Below are 19,637 nucleotides of genomic sequence, written 5' to 3'. Positions count from 1 at the left end.
GGTGGAAAAGAAAGTCCTTCACTGGTGAATAGGAGATGTGAAGGAGAAATAAAGGCAAGAGTAATTAGCATTACAAGCTCTAGACAGGGAACTAGGAAAAAGTCAGAACAGGGCAATTTTCAAATATTCATTATGAGAGTCCACTGGAATTTCTTGACAAGGGCTTCCAAAAGCATCCCTCTATTGTGTTCCTCCTCATTTTTCTTTTGTCTTCCAAGGCTGGACTCTAGAGTGATGGATACAGGATTTGCTTTCAGATATTTTGATAGCTGTTGGAGTGGTTAGAATCAGTGTCAGTTCCCTCTCAAAGGCTTCTAGATAGGAGGAGAAAACAAATTTATCCACCATTTTAGAACAATAGCTGGTTGTCTCCCTTAGCTACAGGTGGGCACTACAGTATTGGAGACCAAGATTTGAAGTCTTACATCTGAGCAGCACTTTCTGGTTAGGAACAAAATCATCAGTGAGAAATAATTGTCTAAATAACTTTTTAAATTGACTTAAGCCTAATGTCTGAGAAGTATAATCCTTTGAACTCTTGAAGAATTATACTGATGACTTTACTCTTGGGTTATACTTTCCTTTTGGGTATTTAAGACCACACAGTTGGTCCAGATAAATCAATTTATTTTTACACTTAAGGTCATTTGAGGATCTGTTCCTCAGGGGTCACATGGGCTTGGGAGGAGCTCCTGGCTCCTTTCTTTTACCAGTTCCATCTATGTGAAGGTAAGTCAAAGGTCCTGCTTGACCATGTCTGGCTTCACTTGGAAGAATGAATGAGATGTTTTCTCTGAGTTGACCCTCCCCTTTGTAGACTGGACACTGGTTCAAGTCCATCTTGTGGGGTCTCCATGGCTTCCCTGAACAAGAGGACAGGTGACACACCACATTACAGGACATTTTGAGAGATGTTCCATAGTCCTTTGGAACTTAATCAACCTTGGAGGGCAAGGGACAAAAACTTCCCTTCAAGTCCCTCTGACCACATTAGTATAGGTCTCAAGCTATGGCTGCTAAACATCTAATACGGTTAGTTCTGCCAGTCTTGGTACTTTTAATTATCATGTGCTATGTAGATAAGGCCTGGGTAAAAAACCAAATATTCTCAGATAAGCCTTGACTAGATATATATTTTGTCCCTTAAACTAGATGACTAAACTATGACCATAGAAATTTTAAGATTATGGATATATTATTTTTGTCTCATCCTGACATTTCATCATAGGTTGTTCAGCTTACTTAACTTTCTTCGTAATGACCAAGTTACCTCAAAGATGGTCACTTTCTAATATATTTTTTTTAAATAGTTATGAGCCATAATAGCATTAACAAATAAATTTTCCATCTGTTGTGAGACTTCTTTTCCTAGGGATGCTAAACAATGCTTATTCCCTTTTAAAGTTCTAGTGTCAAGCCAATGTTTGATTAAAGTTTTACTGGGGAACCAATGAATTTATTGAGCTTACTTACTGAGATAACTGAGGGTTTGCGGAGGTGTCTGTATGGCCTGAGGGTGTGCAAACTGGGTCATGCCTTCTCTTCCTAGCCTTCCCCAGACTGTATACTTTAGCCTTCCCCAAATCCAGGAGGCCGTATGTGATTACGGCCAAATCACAAAATTAATTTTTAAAAATGGTTTCTTGTGGGAATTCGTATTAAAAAACTGAAAAACCTTGTTTTCTAGGTTTTATTATTTGGCCTACTCTAATCTTTGAAAAATAACTATATTCTAATTAAACATATAATAAAAGGCTACATCATCTTAGAGATTCAACAGGCCTTTGGGTTGATAGAAAATTAATAAGATATTTTAAATAAGTAAATAAATATTCTACCTGGGTGAAAAGAATCTAAGAAGTAGACTCCCAGTAGTGGCTCATGAATGGCAAAGTGGTAATTGTTGACAGAATCCATTTACGTTTTATTGAGTGACTAGAAAATTCATGCAGCTTACCTGAAACTGCAATTTGTATATCAAATATTATATAGTACTTATAAAGTTAAGAAATAATAAACCTTTTATCACTAAGAGTTGTAATAATAAATATAAACAGCACAGTATGCACGAGTAATAAATACCAGAATTAAAGAAAGGCAACTTCATAGACCTATACAAGATCATATGTGAAAGGGAGAATAGATTATTATATTCTGTATAATTAAAACAAGATTTTAATTTTAATTTCAAAAATTAAAGTAAGACACTGTGCCCTCTGGATTTAAAGAAACAAAAATTGAAGCTTTTGTATAACCCATGCAATGTACTAGAAAAGACCACTTAGCTGATATAGCCCTCCCCAGTAATTAATTCCATACTTCCATGAAGCTCAGTGACAGGAGACATTACCTTGAAGGAGCATTACCTTAAAGTATTTGCAGATAAGCCAGTTATCTGCAACTTTGAAAAATCTCTTTAAAACAACAACAACAACAACAACAACAACAACGCAGATATTTAAGAAAACTACCATTGAGTTTAAATTTCCAAACTGAATCATCCAAATAAGAAGCTACACATAATCTTGAATCAGTAAACACTACTGCATATGATAAACAAAATGAACTAAATTAAGATGAATTTAAGATTCACCCCTACAAAATAAATCAGAACAGTTCATTGTGACCTGATCTATCGTAGAAGGCAGGGAATTTGCAAGTCTTTACAGTAAGACATCAAATGTTCCCTTTTACTTCCACCTCTATCATTCTTTCCCCAATGGAATGAACTGATCATAACACCTCCAAAATGAGCAACAGCCCAACTAATTAGTTTACTTTTCGCCTCAGAATTTATAGGATTGGTTAAGAAACATATTTAAACTACCTGGCTCAGCAATTTTTAAAGAGATGCATCTTTGCTCTGGAAATTGTTATTGAATATATTAATGCTGTAATGAAATGCTTCTTCTAATTATGTAGTTATTAAATAATTTTTAAAAACTACCTGGCTCAGAAACTTTTAGCTTTAAAAATAATAGATATTTGGGGGGCTGTAGAAATGACTCAGCACTTAAAGAATGATTGCTGCTCTTCCAAAGGACCTGAGTTCAGTTCCCAGCACCCATGCCAGATGGCTTACAAGCACCTATAACTCCAGCTCCCGGGGATCTGATACACTTTTTCTGGCCTCCTTAGGCACCCACACATACATGGCATTCAATCACACAGATATATACATAAATACAAAAACTAAAGAAATTAAAAAGAAAAGAAAGAAACCATGGAACCAAAAACAGCCATTTTTTAAATACCTTTTTTACATTTAATACTTTTATGTTATAAAAAGTATGTTTTGAAAAAGCAGCTTTCCTTTTCTACTTCAACATGTACTAAAGTTCATTTTTTTCCTGAATGGTGAAAATAGCATTCCAATAGCAAGAAACATGCTCATCAGTTTAATCAATGCTGATTAAATTCCTATTCTATGAAAAACATTGCTTTATTTGCTACAACTTCTAATTGTCTAATAACCACCATTTAGTAAAGAAAATGGAAAACTGGAAAAATTGCTGCCATGTTGTTTAAAATTGCTAACTATGTGGGAAAACCCCATAGCCAAACTTCTGAAATAATATTCCAAACTAATGGCATTTCCTTCTCTTATAGCAAACACTGAAACTTCCAATGGGGCATTTCTCACACCATTCCAAATACTTAGATTCTTCATAAAACCACACAACAAACAGTAATGTTCATGAAAAGTGAACAGAAGATTTACACAGTTGTGCCACATCTATGCTCTTACCTTTGTTTATAACGTTTTAACAAACATTAAATTTGGAAACACATATCCAAAAGGATTTACAATGACATCAAACTAAGAAAAGTCTCAACACTGAAATGCAAATCAGAAGAGAGTGCTTTTCCTTGAAAATAATAACAATCTTCTTTTTCTTTACCTTTTATTTATTATTTTTATTTTATGTGTATGAGTGTATTGCCTGCATGTATGTGAGTGCACCGGTATCATGCAATGCAGCCAAGATCAGAAGAGGGCTTCGGATTCCCCTGGAACTGGAGTTAAGGATGATTCATAGCCACCATGTGGGTGCTGGGAATCGAACCTGGGTCCTCTGCAAGAGCAGTCAGTGCTCTTAACCACCAAGCCATCTCTCCAGCCCCCACAATCTTAATTCTTAATGTTTAAGCCATACTTATTGGTGGTCTAGTCCTGTTGTATAAGAAAGCAAGCTGTGGCTGGGTGTGGTGGTGCATGCCTTTAATGCCAGCACTTGGGAAGCAGAGGCAGGTGGCTCTCTGAGTTCAAGGCTAGCCTGGTTTACATTGTGAGTTCCAGGCCAGCTGGGGCTATGGGGAGACCCTGGTTAAAATAAAAAATAAAAAATAAAAAGAAAAAAAAGAAAAAAAGAAAAGAAAAAGAAAAAAGAAAGCAGGCTGATCACAGGCCAGGGGAACAAGCCAGTATGCAGCATTCCTCCAGTCTCTGCTTCCTTCAGCTCCTGTCTCCAGGTTCCTGCCCTGAGTTCCTGCCCTGACTTCCCTTGGTGATGAATTGTGACCTGGGAGATATAAGATAAAATAAACTTTTCCTCCCCAAGTTGGCTTTGGTCAGTGTTTTTATCACAGCAACAGAAAGCAACTAGGACACTTAGTTTCACTGCCCTGAAAGAGTCCAAAACTTACTAAAGTTATAACAATTGTCATGAACTATTAAAGAAATTTTGCCTTTAGAGTTAACATGAAGAGATAAAGCTTACTGAATCTACTGTAACATTCAATTTATGATGCTATTAGCATACTAGTCATTATTTCCTCCCTCCCTCCTAGAGATCCACTTGCCTCTGCCTCCCAAGTGCTAGGATTAAAGATGTGTGCCATCATGCCCAGCTTGAAATTTTTTTTAGTTAAAAAATTTTTACTTATTTGTAGGATGTAAGTGCTTTAATTATAATTTACTATCTCATTCTAGATTAATTAAAAGCAACCAGAAGCACACAGACCAAACAAGAATCCACGGGATTTTATCTGTAGTCAAGTTTCAACAACTTTCTCATTTTATGGATGGGAAGAAAGGTTCAGAGACTGCATAACTAAACATTTCTTTTTCCTAGAGCCTCAGGCTGATCTCCTTTGGCTATAGGTAGGACCTGATAGATGAAGGAGAATCAATCAGTTGGTTTTCCTGTTGGTTGTGAATTCATATTGGCATTTTAGAGCAATATAAATATTCAATGCATACATTAAAAATGTGTAATATACCCCCCAAATAAGGGTGAAATAGTGAAACACATATTGTATCTGTAACTTTTTCATACAACATTTAAATCCTTAGTGTAGCTACTTTGTATAATGACAATAAGTTAATCACAAAGGCCACATTATTTCAAAGTAGAACAAGGAGTGTTAGTTTACAGAAAGAGTTCTCAATTACAACTAAAAGAAAACATTTGTTATAAAATATTTTTTAAATATTCATTATTTTTATTACTGCTTGCATGTATGTGAGTGCACTGTGTCATGCAATGCTGTGGAGGTCAAAAGAGGGCATCGGATTCCTCTTGAACTAAAAAGTTCATAGCCACCATGTGGGTTCTAGGAATTAAACCCAGGTCCTCCACAAGAGCAGTCAGTGCTCTTAACCACTGAGCAATCTCTCCAGCCTCTTGTTATAAAATAAACTTAAAAGAAAGTGAAACAATACTTCCACCACTATATAGCTTGGAAAAACAGTTGAAACATGAATAAGTTAAAATTTTGCTTTGTTAAAAAAAAACTGAATCCTACATCAACATATTCATATCAGGTATTTAATTACATTCTGAAATTTCAGTCAAAAGAAAAATTACTCAGGGATGGATTTGCAATGAAAGAACGCTTAATCATACTGAATATATAATATCTCCTGACCTCCAAAGTAGACTAAAAAAAAAAAAAAAAACAAAAAATGAATGGAACGTCAAAATCTTTTTATTACGGTCAAAATTAATCACCTTGCAGAAATATTGTTCATCACTGCTTTAAACAAGTTTTTTATAGGCCCTCTTTAAAATTCAACCTTATATTCAGCTCTTCCTTTGATGTCTGAACTACATTATCATGAGTTATATGTTAATAGATATTAACAATTATGTAGAATGTGAACATCTTGCTTTTGCTGTATTTATTCTAACATTCTCTCTCACTGTATGTATTTTTTCCTAATATCTAGTTTTAAATTTTTATTTTTATATGTATGACTGTTTTGCCTGCACATACATAAGTGCACCCATTTCATGCAAAGCCCATGGAGGCCAGAAGAAGGTGTTGGATGTCCTGGAACTGGAGTTACAGATGGTTGTTAGCTAGAGGTTCTGGGAACTGAACCCGCGTTCTCTGGAAGAGTAGTTAGTGCTCTTAGCCACTGAGCCATCGTTCTAGCCCCCTATATTTCTAGTTTTAAATGTGTACTAGACATAGTATATTCTAGCCTGCTATTAACATTAATGCAAGTTCCTATCCAAATTTTTTAATCTTCCATCTTGTATTTATGGATGAGAAAAATCTATAATCTCAGTGTTCAAGAGACTAAAGCAGGAGGATTGTGAGTTTGAGGCAAGCCTAGGCTACATAGCCAGTTCAAGGCCAGCCTAGGATATGGAGAAAACCCTTTCTTTAAAAAAAAAGTAAAATAAATATATGTAATATATAACACAAGCAATATAAATAACAAAATAAGATGCTATTTATAGGTAGATAGTAAGTAAGCTAGAAGCAGAAGTGTTAACAGACATAATAATTTTAAAAACAGTGAATACCTAAAACATGTAAAATCTTAAAATTTTGTATCAGAATGACTAAAGCAAAGAAGTATTGAATTTTAATAGAATAAATATTAATTACATAAACAATGGCAACTAAATGAATTTATATAGTTCAACTGTTAATAGAAATCAATACTTTCCACAATTAAAGTACATGAATTTATGGATAATCAGAGTAGATAAAAACAATTCTAGGGCTGGGTGTGGCACACACCTTTAATCCCAGCACTTGTGAGGAGGAGGCAGGCCAATCCTTGTGAGTTTGAGGCCAGCCTGGTCTACATAGTGAGTTCCAGGACAGCTAGGGCTACAAGGAGACCCTGTCTCAAAAAAAAAAAGAAAAAAATTCTAAATCATGGTAAATATAGTTGAACAATACAGTCATTTCAGTTTTGTATAAAACATTAAGAAAGCTAATTCAATTTAGTATGAAAATACTATATATATGCAAAGACAACAGGCATTCCAGATGTTAACACACTCACTCATCTCTAACGTAACATTTTATAGTGGGAACTTAGAATTTGTCCTCTAGTAAGGTATCTTAAAGTAACTTTTGTTTTTATTAGAGAAAATGGGTAACAATACCACAAACTTACCAATAATTTTGAGAAAAGCAACTCATTGAAATAAGAAAACTTCAGAAAAGCACAGAATTCAGATTATGGTGGCTTCCAAATATGAACAGTTTCCTAAACTGTACAATCATTCCTATTTTATAAAATAAATATTTGTTATAAGATGAAGTGCTTGACCAATAAAGTAACCAAAACTGTTACTGAGTTTGTGTAATAATAAAATTTACAAGAAAGTAAAGTATGACTTGATAATTATAGTACTGTACATTGCTTTATGCAAGTAATTTACAGGGTAAGCTGGAAATGTTCTGTTTTTCTAGTGAAACTCAAAAGGCTTTATAAATAAGCATAAACATGAAGCACTATCGGAGACCAACAAATTAATGTTAAAGTAAAAAAAATAGATTACATGATAAGAGTAAAACATTTAACTGTCACATATTTCAACAATAAAAAAAAAAAACTCAGGTAATTTGCTTCATTGTAGAATTTAAGTGTTTTCATCTCTCAGAAGCCAAATCTAAATTTTGAATCTTGTGATTTGAAGGTTTTTAATTTTAAAATATTTATTCTTTTTATTTTATTTTATGTGTACAAGTGTATTGCCTGCATGTATGTAAGGACACCCCTACTGTGCAGTGCCCACAGAGGTCAGAAGATGGCATCAGATCCCCTGGAACTGGAGTTACAGAGTATTTTTAGCCAGCATGTGGGTACTGGGAACCAAACCCAGTCTTCTGCAAGAGCAATCAGTGCTCTTAACTGCTGAGCCATCTCTCCAGCTCCCCTTTGAAGGGGTTTTAAAAATTGTATTCCTGCTTGGCGTGGTGGCGCACACCTTTAATCCCAGCACTCAGGAGGCAGAGGCAGAGGCAGGTGGATCTTTGTGAGTTCAAGGCCAGCCTGGTCTACACAGTGAGTTCCAGGACAGCTGGGTCTACAGGGAGACCCTGTCTCAAAAGGATTAAAAAAAAAATTGTATTCCTGGGGCTGGAGAGATGGGTCAGTGGTTAAGAGCACTGACTGCTCTTGCAGAGGACCCAGGTTCAATTCCCAGCACCTACATGGTGGCTATGAACCATCCTTAACTCCAGTTCCAGGGGAATCCAAAGCCCTCTTCTGACCTCTGCAGCATTGCACGACACGGGTGCACTCACTTACATGCAGGCAATACACTCATACACATAAAATAAAAATAATAAATGAAATATTTTTAAAATTTGTATTCCTATAAAACAAACTTGAAAAAGTCTCCAGGGTTTTAATTTTAAAACCATTAACAAACCTCCATGTAAAAAAGTAAACTTTAAATTCAGGTATTCAAATGACTCTTTGATCTAGTCGTCAAATAAAAAGTCGTTTATCTCTATCTCCTAACAAATATAAATGTGAGATATATTTTTTTGCTTTTCACCCAAAAAAGCCAGAGGAAACACAGTAACTTAGTACTACAACCATCACACAATCCTAACAGAAGCATATGCTCACTACGCAGAGGCTCTGTTTTAGAATTTTAGAGTTTCAATGTTATGTAAACATATTGTCCAGTAAATAAAAAAGCTAAATATTAATCATAATACAATTAGATACAGAAAAATAACAATCACACATATGTTCATAAAACTTTTTTGGTAGCCAATTTAGCACCATATATAAAATTCAAAATTCATGTACATTTTGGTTTCAGCAATCACAGTTCTAAGAATTCATTAGCTCTTGCTATTAGTAAATGGCTTTAAAATCTTTCACTTAGTTTTTGTACTGCAGTTGTTCTTTTTTAAAATATTTGTATTGATTCTTTGAGAATTTCATACAATGAATTTTGATCATATTTCAGATCTCCTCCCCCATTTCCATATGCCACTACCCCCCCACCCTGACTTCATGTCCTCTATTATTCTTATGTTTTTTAAAGGCCTATGAAGTCTAATTTGTGTTCCCCAAATGCTCCTGGGTGTGGGGCTATCCCTTGGAGTCTTGTCAGCCTATGAGGCATCTCATCTTTAAAGAAAACTGAGTCTCCCTCTATCAGTTATCAATTGCTAATAGTTCCTGAGCTAGGGCTAGTGCTTCTTGTTCACCTCCCCCATCCATGCTGGGTTTCTGTCTAACTTGAGCTGGCATAGGACATGCTCTCATAAGTGCTGTGTGTTCATATGTACAACTTCCCTGTGGTGTCCAGACAACATGGTTTCTTTGCATTCATCTACCACTTCTGGCTCTTGCAATCTTTCTGCTCCCTCCTCTGCAATGATTTCTGAGCCTTGGTGTGGTGGTTTGAATGAAAATGTCCCCCACCCCCTTGGTGTGGTGGTTTGAATGGTGGTGCTATTTTGGGAGGTCTTAGAAGGGGTGGCTATCTTGGAGGAAGCATGTCACTGGGGGTGGGCGTAGAGAGTTCTTAAGCCTTGCCGAATCTCCAATTGCTCTCTTGCTTCCTGTGCCTGCTTGAAGATGTGAGAGCTTAACTTCTGTTGTTCCTGCTCCAGCCACCTCTGCCACCATGCCTCCGTGCCATGATAGACTGTAATTCCCCTGGAACTGTAGGCTCAAACAAACTCTTCCTTTTATAAGTTGTTTTGGTCAGTGTTTCTATCACAGCAACAGAAAAGTGACTAATACACTTGGGAAGAGAGCATGTGAAATGGGTGCATCCCATTTAGGGCTGGGCATCCTGTAGTCTTATTCTCTACACATTGGTCATTAGTGGATCTCTATATTATTCACCATGTGTTGCAAAAAGAAGCTTCTCTGGTGAATTGAGAGATGTACTAACTTATGGATATAACAATAAGTCATTAGGAGCCAGTTTAATACTATGTCTATTTAGCAGAATATTTAATAGTAGGCTCTCCCGTACAGCTTGTGACCTGCCTAAATACAGATTCTTGGCCCTGAAAACAATGCTAGGTATGGACTCTATCTTGTGAAGTGGGCCTTAAATCTAATCAGAAGATGGCTGGTTACTCCCACAACATTCATGCCACCACTGTAGCAGTGGGCATATCTTGCCAGGCCAGTAGTTATTGTAGCTCATAGAGTCTACAGCTGGGTAATGTTTATGGTTATTTGCACTTCCCGTAGCATGCATAGCATCTTCTAGTACTATGAAAGCTAGTCAGCAGAGAAGAAGCTCTGCAATGAGTACCAGCTTGAGTTCTATTTGGAAATAACTAAAATTAAATTTCAGTGACAAATAGTGTATTTATGGAAAGGAAACATTTAGAAAAATCAAGTATTAGTAGTTCATATAGCTATCAAAAATAAAATAATACCACAAGAATAGAAAATATGTAGAAGAAATTTAAACATGCATGTTTATAACAGCAGAATTATTTACAAAAGCAAAAATATTAAAACAGTTCAAATGTTCATTCACCAATGAATGGAAACAAAAGAGGCACTATATCCATATAATGGGTGGTCATTCAATCACTTAAAGAATACTGATAATATATAGCAATGTGGGTTGAAAACATTATGCTAAGTGAAAAAAAAAAATCACAAACACAAAAGGCCATATATTTTATGCAGTGTCCAGAATAAATAAGTCCACTGGGGCAGAACTTAGATTAACAGCTATCAGGAGAAGATGGAGAAAGGGAAACGACAACTTAATGGATAGAATTGCTTTCAAGGCTGAAAGAATTGTTCTAGACTCCCCTTATATACTTTTTTTTTTTTAACAAGAATGCAAGGAAATTCAGGCAGTCCATGTGGTAGTAATGGAATAAAATTTTAAAGTGAACAGTCTTCTCAAAAGACATCAGAAAAACAGGAAATGATGAGGGCTATAAACTTAAGAGTAAAGAAAAGAGTGTTGGGGCAACACAAATTGGACTGGACAGGAAAAAAAAAGAACATGAAGGTGAATAAGTAGGGAGGTAGGGGAGGAAATCGGAGAAGCTGGGGAAGAAGAAATATGATCGAAATACACTATACGAAACTCCAAAAGAATTTTAAAAACAAAGAAAAAAGAAAGCACAGGGTTATAATTTAGACTGAAAGTAATTTATGCAAAGTATAGAAATTGGAGTGACACTTGAATTTTTCAAATTCCTAATCTTTTCCTTTATGGTCACTAGGACAAGGAGTATCTGTTTTTAGAATCTACATAGTTATACAGCTAAACCTTAAATTTACCAAGATACAATCCAGAAACATTTTATTTTCTGTAAGATTTAAGACAGTGACTCAAATTTATCACAGACCATATAATCCTGGATGCTTCAAAAATTATTTGAATATGATTTTTTGAGATATAAAGTCCGCCGAAGCTTTCCTAAATTTCCAAGTACACAACTTAAAAGAGTGTTTCTCTGAGTGGCCTTGATCACTGTCTAAACACCAAATCCTGGCACCCTCAGAGCCAGTTTCTTATCACTGGAACCATGTTTTGGCCAGAGTATATGGGTTTTAATTGAATGACTCGTGTCTGTGCTACTAAAAAAACAATTCAAGTCTCATTTTGTGTGCAAACCAAGAATCAAAAGTTGGAAAGCCTTCAGAACTGAACAAAGAAAACTCAAAAGCCAAATGTACAGGTTTATCTTTACCTATTGTTTCTAAGAGTGTTTATACTGCACTTCAAAAGATGCCTCATGGGGAGGTAACTATTTACCACTGAAGTCAGGAAGAACTTTGAGGTTGAAGCCAGAGTTCCTGAGCAATGCTTAGGTATCAGAACAGTTCAGATGGGTTACAGAAAGTCTGAAGTGTCAAGCAAGTCACAGGAGTTTCAGCTCTTTTCAAAGAGTCTGAATTCAAGTCATATTAGGGGAGAAAATAGAGTATTGCTCCTGCATCAAATACTCAATTTTCCAACAAATTTTCACTGAATGCCTACCATCTCACTGTACTAGAAATTTGGAATATATCAAAAAAACAGAAAAAGATATGAGGCATGGTAAGGCATACAAAAAACAATAAAGGATCATAGTGAGTAAATCACATAAAATGTTAGAAATACAGACTAAATGTGGAGAAAAAAATGTGAGGACTGTTGGGGGAGGTTAAGAAATAGGGGCATGATTTATTATTTTAAATAGTATGCAAGGACCAGGCCTCACTGATTACTTTTCAAAGATGGGAGAGTTGACTACTCAGACACTGGGAAGAATAGGCCCCCAACACAGCAAAGCCGTGTGATGAAGTATTATGGATAGAAACATACTTGATACAGTCAAGAAGATGAAAAGGCTCAAAAGGATAAAATATGGCAACTTAAGGGCAAAAGAAAAGGTTAGCTATACACAAGAGTAACCAGTAAAATATTCAGTATCAATATAAGACCTAACTTGAATGTGAGTCAGTAAGTCCAGTATTTGTAAGACTAACTAGCAGATTAATTCACAAGAAATGATGTGTCTCATTTTGATGGTTTTTTTTTAATATATGTTAGAATAAGTTTATAATTCTCTAGAATGACTCAGAACACTTTTCATCTTAAGTAGTTATTTTCTATATAGACTTTATGAAATTTAATCCCTGTATCTTCTAGTTGAACTTCACAAAGTTGTTTTTGACCACTTTATTGCTAAATTTATTTTTCTTAACCTGATGTACTAATTCATAAATGGGCAAAGTTAGATGTGACATTTTAAAGAATTAAATTGTAATTTTCATTTGAGGCACCATTCTGCCTTTTTCCTATGTGAGGCCCTCAAACAAACAGGACAGACTATGTACTCCTTTGTACTTCACCACAACAGAAATAATTTTGCAATGACATGATGACTCAGCATATATTATTTGCTAAATTATCCTCTTTCTGCACTTTAACACCAGGTTTCAAGGAAACCATACCTTATTAATCTTTATATCCTAAGACCTACCTGAGTAACTGAATGGAATAAAAAGAATAGGGTACGAACCTGTGTATACTATTGGGGGAGGGGTTAGAAAAGAAAAAACAGAAAGACATACCAAGTAACAAATTCAAGGTTTCTGCTTTAGAAAAAAAAAAAAAAAGAGAGACACTTGAAGTTATGACTCATTTCCAAAGTGGAAGAGAGGAGTAACAATTAGCCAGGAAAAATACAGAGAGGTGATAGCAGAAGTATAGTCCTTGGGCTTATTTTACTGTATGCAGTGACAAACTAGTCAGCTTTTTAAAGTAATGAGGGACCAAGGAGTCTGATTATGTGTTATAATGAAAACATAGGACCCCTCCCCATTTGAAGGAGTTAAAAACTGTTTTAAAAAATAAATTCATTGTTGTTATCCATTTGTATGGATTTTTGGAAATTTTAAGGAGATATATATTAACTATTACCACAAACCCCATATCAGTTTCACCATCCAAAAAACTTCATGTTGATGCTTTCTATGTAGTCAACCTGCCACCTGTAACCCTTAGTAGCCTCTGGTCTATTCCTTAACACTCCAGTTTGGCCTTTTTAATAATGTCATTCAAATGGATCATACCACATCTAACCTTTCAGAATTAGGCTTCACATACTTTTGTAATATTCATACACATTGTGAATATAAATATATTTTTCCTTTTATTATTGTGTGCTTCCATTGTATATGACAGCTATCACATGAAGGGTACTTGAGTTGCTTCTACTTTTTCACAATCATAAATAAAGCTGTTACAAATAGATGTTTTATAAACATGTCTTCATTTCTCTTGAGTAAGGGTCTGGGAGTTCTGGGAAATAAAATAACATTTATCTTTCTAGGAAATGTGGTGGCGTACGCCGTTAATCCTAGCACTGGGGAGGCAGAGGCAGGGGGATCTCTGTGAGTTCAAGGCCAGCCTGGTCTACATAGTGAGTACCAGGACAGCTGGGGCTACAGGGAGACCCTGTCTCAAAAAGCGCCCCCCCAAAAAAACAGCTTCCTTTCTCTAACAACCAGTCTTTTAAAAGTAACTAAGTAGATAATTTTGTCAGCTCTTTACCTGTGACAGCACAGCCTACATTGTGTGCAAGGGAGATATTTATCTTTCTCTAGAAAAATGTAATGTGTAAGCCAAACGTTTTTTATTTACATAATAAGTGGTAGCTGAAGAAAAGTAAATCTTACAATCTGATAAAATGATATGCTTTTAATTTGTACTTATATAAATAAAACACTAGAAATTTTAATTTAAATAAAATTAATTTTAAGCGAACATTTACAATGTATAATAAAATACTTATATAATCTCCAAAAGTAAAATAAATTTATATTACAATATAAAAACTGGAAGCTATATGAAATTTTTTAGACACTTGCGTCTTTTTTTGTCTTTTTGAGACAGGGTATCCCTGTAGCCCCAGCTGGCCTGGAACTCACTATGTAGATCAGGCTGGACCCAAACTCAGAGATTTGCCTGCCTCTGCCTCCCATGCCACCACGTCCAGTAAGTCTTTAAAATATTTTATCTCAGAAGTTATACCTCATTTCATGACTCATAATAATCACAGCAACCACAGCAGTCAATTTATAGGAACTCTTTTTTAAAGCGTGCTTTTAATTACTTATTTTATCTAACTAAAACCTTGAAAAAAATCTTACCCTGTCTTTGGAATTTTTGGTTATGTCATTTTGTGGTACTGGAGGCTGAACCCAGGGCCTTGTACATGCTAGGAAGCACTCTACCACTGAGCTATTTCCTCAGCCCTATGCTAGTTTTATTATTGTTTTAATTATACCAGCAAAAATTTTACCCAAAAGTCAACTAGATTTTATAGTTTCATTGTAGTATTTCTCAAGTGACAGTAACAGTAATAGATTTGATTGTCTGGAAGCAATTATGAAGATTCATAACCTGTATTTTTTTTCTAAGGCACAACTCAGAAGATGCCAACTGGTTATGTAAGAGAGGTCCACTTACATGGTACTGAGTCTGTCTACTCAACACAGGAATCTCAATATGGACTCACACTTTTCTACTGATAGGTTTCTGAAAATCTATTTTGTAAGAAAATCATATGCTAAATGGTAAACCTTATCAAGGGAACTTTCATAAGATAAAATGCTTGTGAATATTAAGGTACATCAGAGTATACTGTATTCCATGTACGGTTTTGTCATGAATTTATGTGCAAAATTAGAAATATGATTATTAACCAGGCGTGGTGGTGCACACCTATAATCCCAGCACTTGGAAGGCAAAGACAGGTGGATCTCTGTGAGATTGAGGCCAGCCTGGTCTATATAGAAAGCTCTAGGCCAGCTGGTGCTGTAGGGAGATCCTGTCTCAAAAATCTGAAAACAAAACAGCAGCTCTAACATATTCCAAAATACATCCATATTCTTTGCTTTCATAAAAATATTTTCCTTAAATATATTAATGGCAAAAATTGAGGAAATACAAGAATGGAAAAATGAAAGGCAATAACCCTTTTAGCATGTGAAAATCAAGTTTCATAGAAAACCATCAATGATTTTTATGAACTCCATTTTAATTGTAGAATTCTAAATGAATTAAGATTTTTTTCATCCCTTGTAAATTCATCTGTTTCCTCAAAAGATTTTTAAAACTTAGCATAATGATGATGCTGTCAGCATTTAAAAAATACAGACTAGAATTAACCTACAGATTGTACTTTAGATGTTCTTGTAAATTATCAAAGAAAATTACTACTATAACTTTAACTGTGTCATTAATATTATAAAGAAATAAAAACTAAAGCAAAAATGTTTAATAATCAAGTTTCCTTTTGAAGACTAGATAATGAAATTAATGAAACAAAGGTTTTTTGTTGTTGTTGTTATTAAGACTGATACTAGCCAGGCATAGCAGTGCACGCCTGTAAGCCCAGCACTCAGGAGGCAGAGGCCAGGTGAATCTATGAGACTGAGGCCAGCCTGACCTACATAGCGAGTTCCAGGTGAGTCCTACATAGTGAAACCCTGTCTCAAAAAAACAAACAGAAAAAGGTCTCATACTATATAATTCTTGATTTTACTCTACTATATTTTAGATATTAATTTTTAATTAATTTTTTAAAATTAAGAAACAGTATTTCCCATACTCCCTTTAAATTTAAAACTATTCTTTCATAATTTCACACACACACACACACACACACACACACACACAAAACATACTATGATCATATCCCCACCACTATCTCTCTTATCCCCGCCCCTTCACACAGAACCCTTTTTCTTCCCAACAAGTCTTTCTCCTACTTTCATGTCATTTTTGTGTGTGGCCCATTGCATTTACTTAGAGTCATTTGTATAAGCATGGGTGGGGTGTCACTTACTTGAGCAAAAGAAACTTACAGTAGTTAGACCACTGCCCTTTAAACTGTGTGAGAGTCATATTAATGATATAATATACTTTCTGATTTAAGAAAACCAAAGTCAAAAAGATTTTAGATAGTTCTTAATGTATTTACTGCTAAAATTTTTTCACCAGTTTTTAATTTGAGGAAATATGTAGGTAATAGCATGTAAGCTTGATGTCTACAATACTTCTTTGTTAGCTGACTAAAATCAAAGAGTAAGTGTTGGCATGGGCTACAACCCACTATAAGCTTTGAATGTAAATACTTTTGGACATTGATTTTGTTCTTGTATATGGTAATGAATATACTCAAAATGATTAAATGTAGTCTAGAAAGATGTGCAAATCTGATATAGATTATGTTGCTCCTTAAAGTGTAGCATGATTGCTACCTAAATCACACCAGAGCTAAAGAGTTCTAAAATTTGACTTTTTATACAGAATCCTTAAAGAAGAATAAATAATACATTAATACTATTACCTTTTAGCCGGTGACTTAGAATTTGCTCTAAAACAGCTGCAAAATTGTTAAATTCAGGAGAAGAATCATCAATTGTTTCAAAGCAAGACCGATCAATCAGGGTCTTCACAGAAAACCTATGAAGAAAAAGATGATTGCTGATTTAGGCAGAGTAGATACATTCACTTAAGTATGAAAAAATGAGGAGGCAATCCGGGGAAGAATTCTGAAAATCCTTCTCATTCATATTCATTCTATAAATTGAAAATTTTACAGAAAACAGGTTTTCACTTGTATAGTTAACACTGGCTGAGTTTGAATGTTGGTGCCTTCCCAGCTTCATATGTTGCTGCCTAGATTCAGTGCAGTAACAGGTCAGGTCCTAGGGAAGTAATAAGGGCTCGTCTATTAGTATCTATATAGAAGAGGCCCAAAGGATTGACTGCCTCTTCCACTTTGTAAGAACACAGAAGGTACCAAACCTTGTGGGACACTGAGTCCCCTGGTATCTTGATAATAGACAGTACCTACAAATCTGTGAGCAAATTTTTGTTTACAAACTACCCAGTCTAAAGCAATTTGTCATAGCATGCTAAAAGGAATAAAATACTACCTATTGCCTGAAATAAAGCTTTTTATTAATAAATTTTATCCCCTCACTCTGCGCTATTTCTCTACCACTCATCAGTCCCCCTCCTCCTTAATTCTTTCCCATATTCATGACTTTTTGTTTTACTTTTTGTCCTTCAGTGTTCAACCAGAGTCATCTATATGACCAGAGATTTAGCACTATCCATTAGAGACTACTGGGCTCACCAGTGGGTACACAGCTGTATACAATGCCTCCTCCTCTTTCTAGTATCTGTTAATTTTTAGACCCAGTGCCAGTAAGCAAGCTGCTGTGAGTTCGTGAATGCCATGGCCATGTCATGCTCAGAAGACAGCATTTCACAGCCCTTCTTCCACATTTTCAGGCTCTTACATTCTTTCTGACCCCTCTTCTACAATGTTCCTTGAGCCTTAAGGGAATGCTTTAAATGTCATTTAAGGCTGAGCCCTCCATCATCCTTTACTCATAGCATCTTTTTTTAAATTTTTATTTATTATTTTTATTTTATGTGTATGTGTGTATTGCCTGCATGTAGGTAAGTGCACCGGTGTCATACAATGCCCACGGAGGACAAAAGAGACTGTCAGATTCCCTGGAACTGGAGTTACAGACAGTTGTTAGCTGCCATGTGGGTGCTGGGATTCAAACCCGGGTCTTCTGCAAGAACAGTGTTTTTAACCGCTGAGCCATCTCTCCAGCTCCTACTCATAGCATCTTAAATGTTCATGGGTCTCTGCATTCATCTCTGCTCACTGCAAAGAGAGGTTTCTCTGATTAAAGCTGAGAATAGCTTTTGTCTGTGGGTATAAACATATTCAGAAGGTGGTTTGGTGCTATGTCAATACAGCAAAGAAACAGCAGTAGGTTTTTTACTGGGTTTACAGCACTAGGCATGGATTGCCTCTTGTGAGGCAGGTATCAAAATCCAATCAGGAAGTGTTGGTTACCCTGTAACAATTGTGCCATTATTGTACCAATGGGCACTTCTTGCTTGGAAGGCTGGAATTGTAGTTCATAGAGTTCATAGCTAGTAAGACTGTTGAAGCCTTACTCCCCTAAAGTAAAGCAGCCTGCACAGAACCTTTCAGCACTACAAAATAGCTAGTAGGGAGTAAGCTTCCAGCTCAGTTCCAGCTTGACTTCTCTAAACTAGCATCCAAGGTGTGTGGTATCTTCAGCAATAAGGTCTTATCAACTAATTCTGGTGGGTAACTAAAATGAACGGCAAAGGCCTGATCAATAACTCTTACAGAAGTATCTCACATCTGGCACTATGGCTTTTGTTTAGTGACTCATTACTACTAGAAGCAGTATTTTATTTTATTCAGGTACAAAGAAAAATGAAATTATAAATTTTGCAGGTAAACAGATAAAACCAGAAAAATTATACTAAGTGAGGTGTAAGTCAGGCCCAGGAAACTATAGAGAGAAAGTAGAGGGGTTGTACTTTAAGGGGGGGGGGGGGCAGTATCACGTATGTAAGATGAAAGTGAAGAGGGATAATACTAGAGGAGGAAAAGCTCAAACAAGGAAAGGAATATGGGAATGGGGGAGAAAAATGTGGGGGAAGGGTTAATCAAAACAAAAGGGGGTAGGAAAAAGCCACAGAAAACTTACTATCTGGTAACCCTATTAAAAATAACAAAACAGATTTTGAAGACATGCTCCACAAGGCTTTATTCATCCATAATAGTGATCTGTGGATTGAGGAGTTAGCAATAAAATATGAATTTTGTATACTTACAGTTAATATGCTTGCAATTCAAATTAGAACTATGTTATTGAAGGACCTATGATATTTAACTCAGTTGTAACTGAAATATTTGGGCCACGCAAAATAAGGACTTTATTATAAACAAATGAAACCCATCATATATTAGCATGCTATATTTTCTGGAAATATATATTATATGGGGTTGGAGATTTAGCTTGATGGTAGAACATCTGTCTAGCAAGCACAAGGCCCTGCCTGGGTTTGGACTGAAAACAAATTTTA

At 35.5% G+C, this 19,637-nt stretch overlaps 1 protein-coding gene across 2 annotated transcripts in view; it reads right to left on the bottom strand.

Moving 5' to 3' along the window:
* Rundc3b (RUN domain containing 3B) overlaps window positions 1–19,637 on the bottom strand; it is a 166,656-nt gene that overhangs the window by 119,903 nt on the left and 27,116 nt on the right. For both annotated transcript variants that reach the window (XM_008822489.3, XM_008822490.3), the window contains exon 2: window positions 17,053–17,168. In XM_008822489.3, coding sequence (XP_008820711.1) covers window positions 17,053–17,168 — 116 coding nt within the window. The remainder of the gene's footprint in view (window positions 1–17,052; window positions 17,169–19,637) is intronic.

The sequence above is a fragment of the Nannospalax galili genome, unplaced genomic scaffold (genome assembly GCF_000622305.1).
Source record: "Nannospalax galili isolate Female #2095 unplaced genomic scaffold, S.galili_v1.0 scaffold85, whole genome shotgun sequence".
NCBI lineage: Eukaryota > Metazoa > Chordata > Mammalia > Rodentia > Spalacidae > Nannospalax > Nannospalax galili.
Note: the sequence above shows the minus strand (reverse complement) of the source record. Positions and strands in the feature narration are given on the sequence as shown.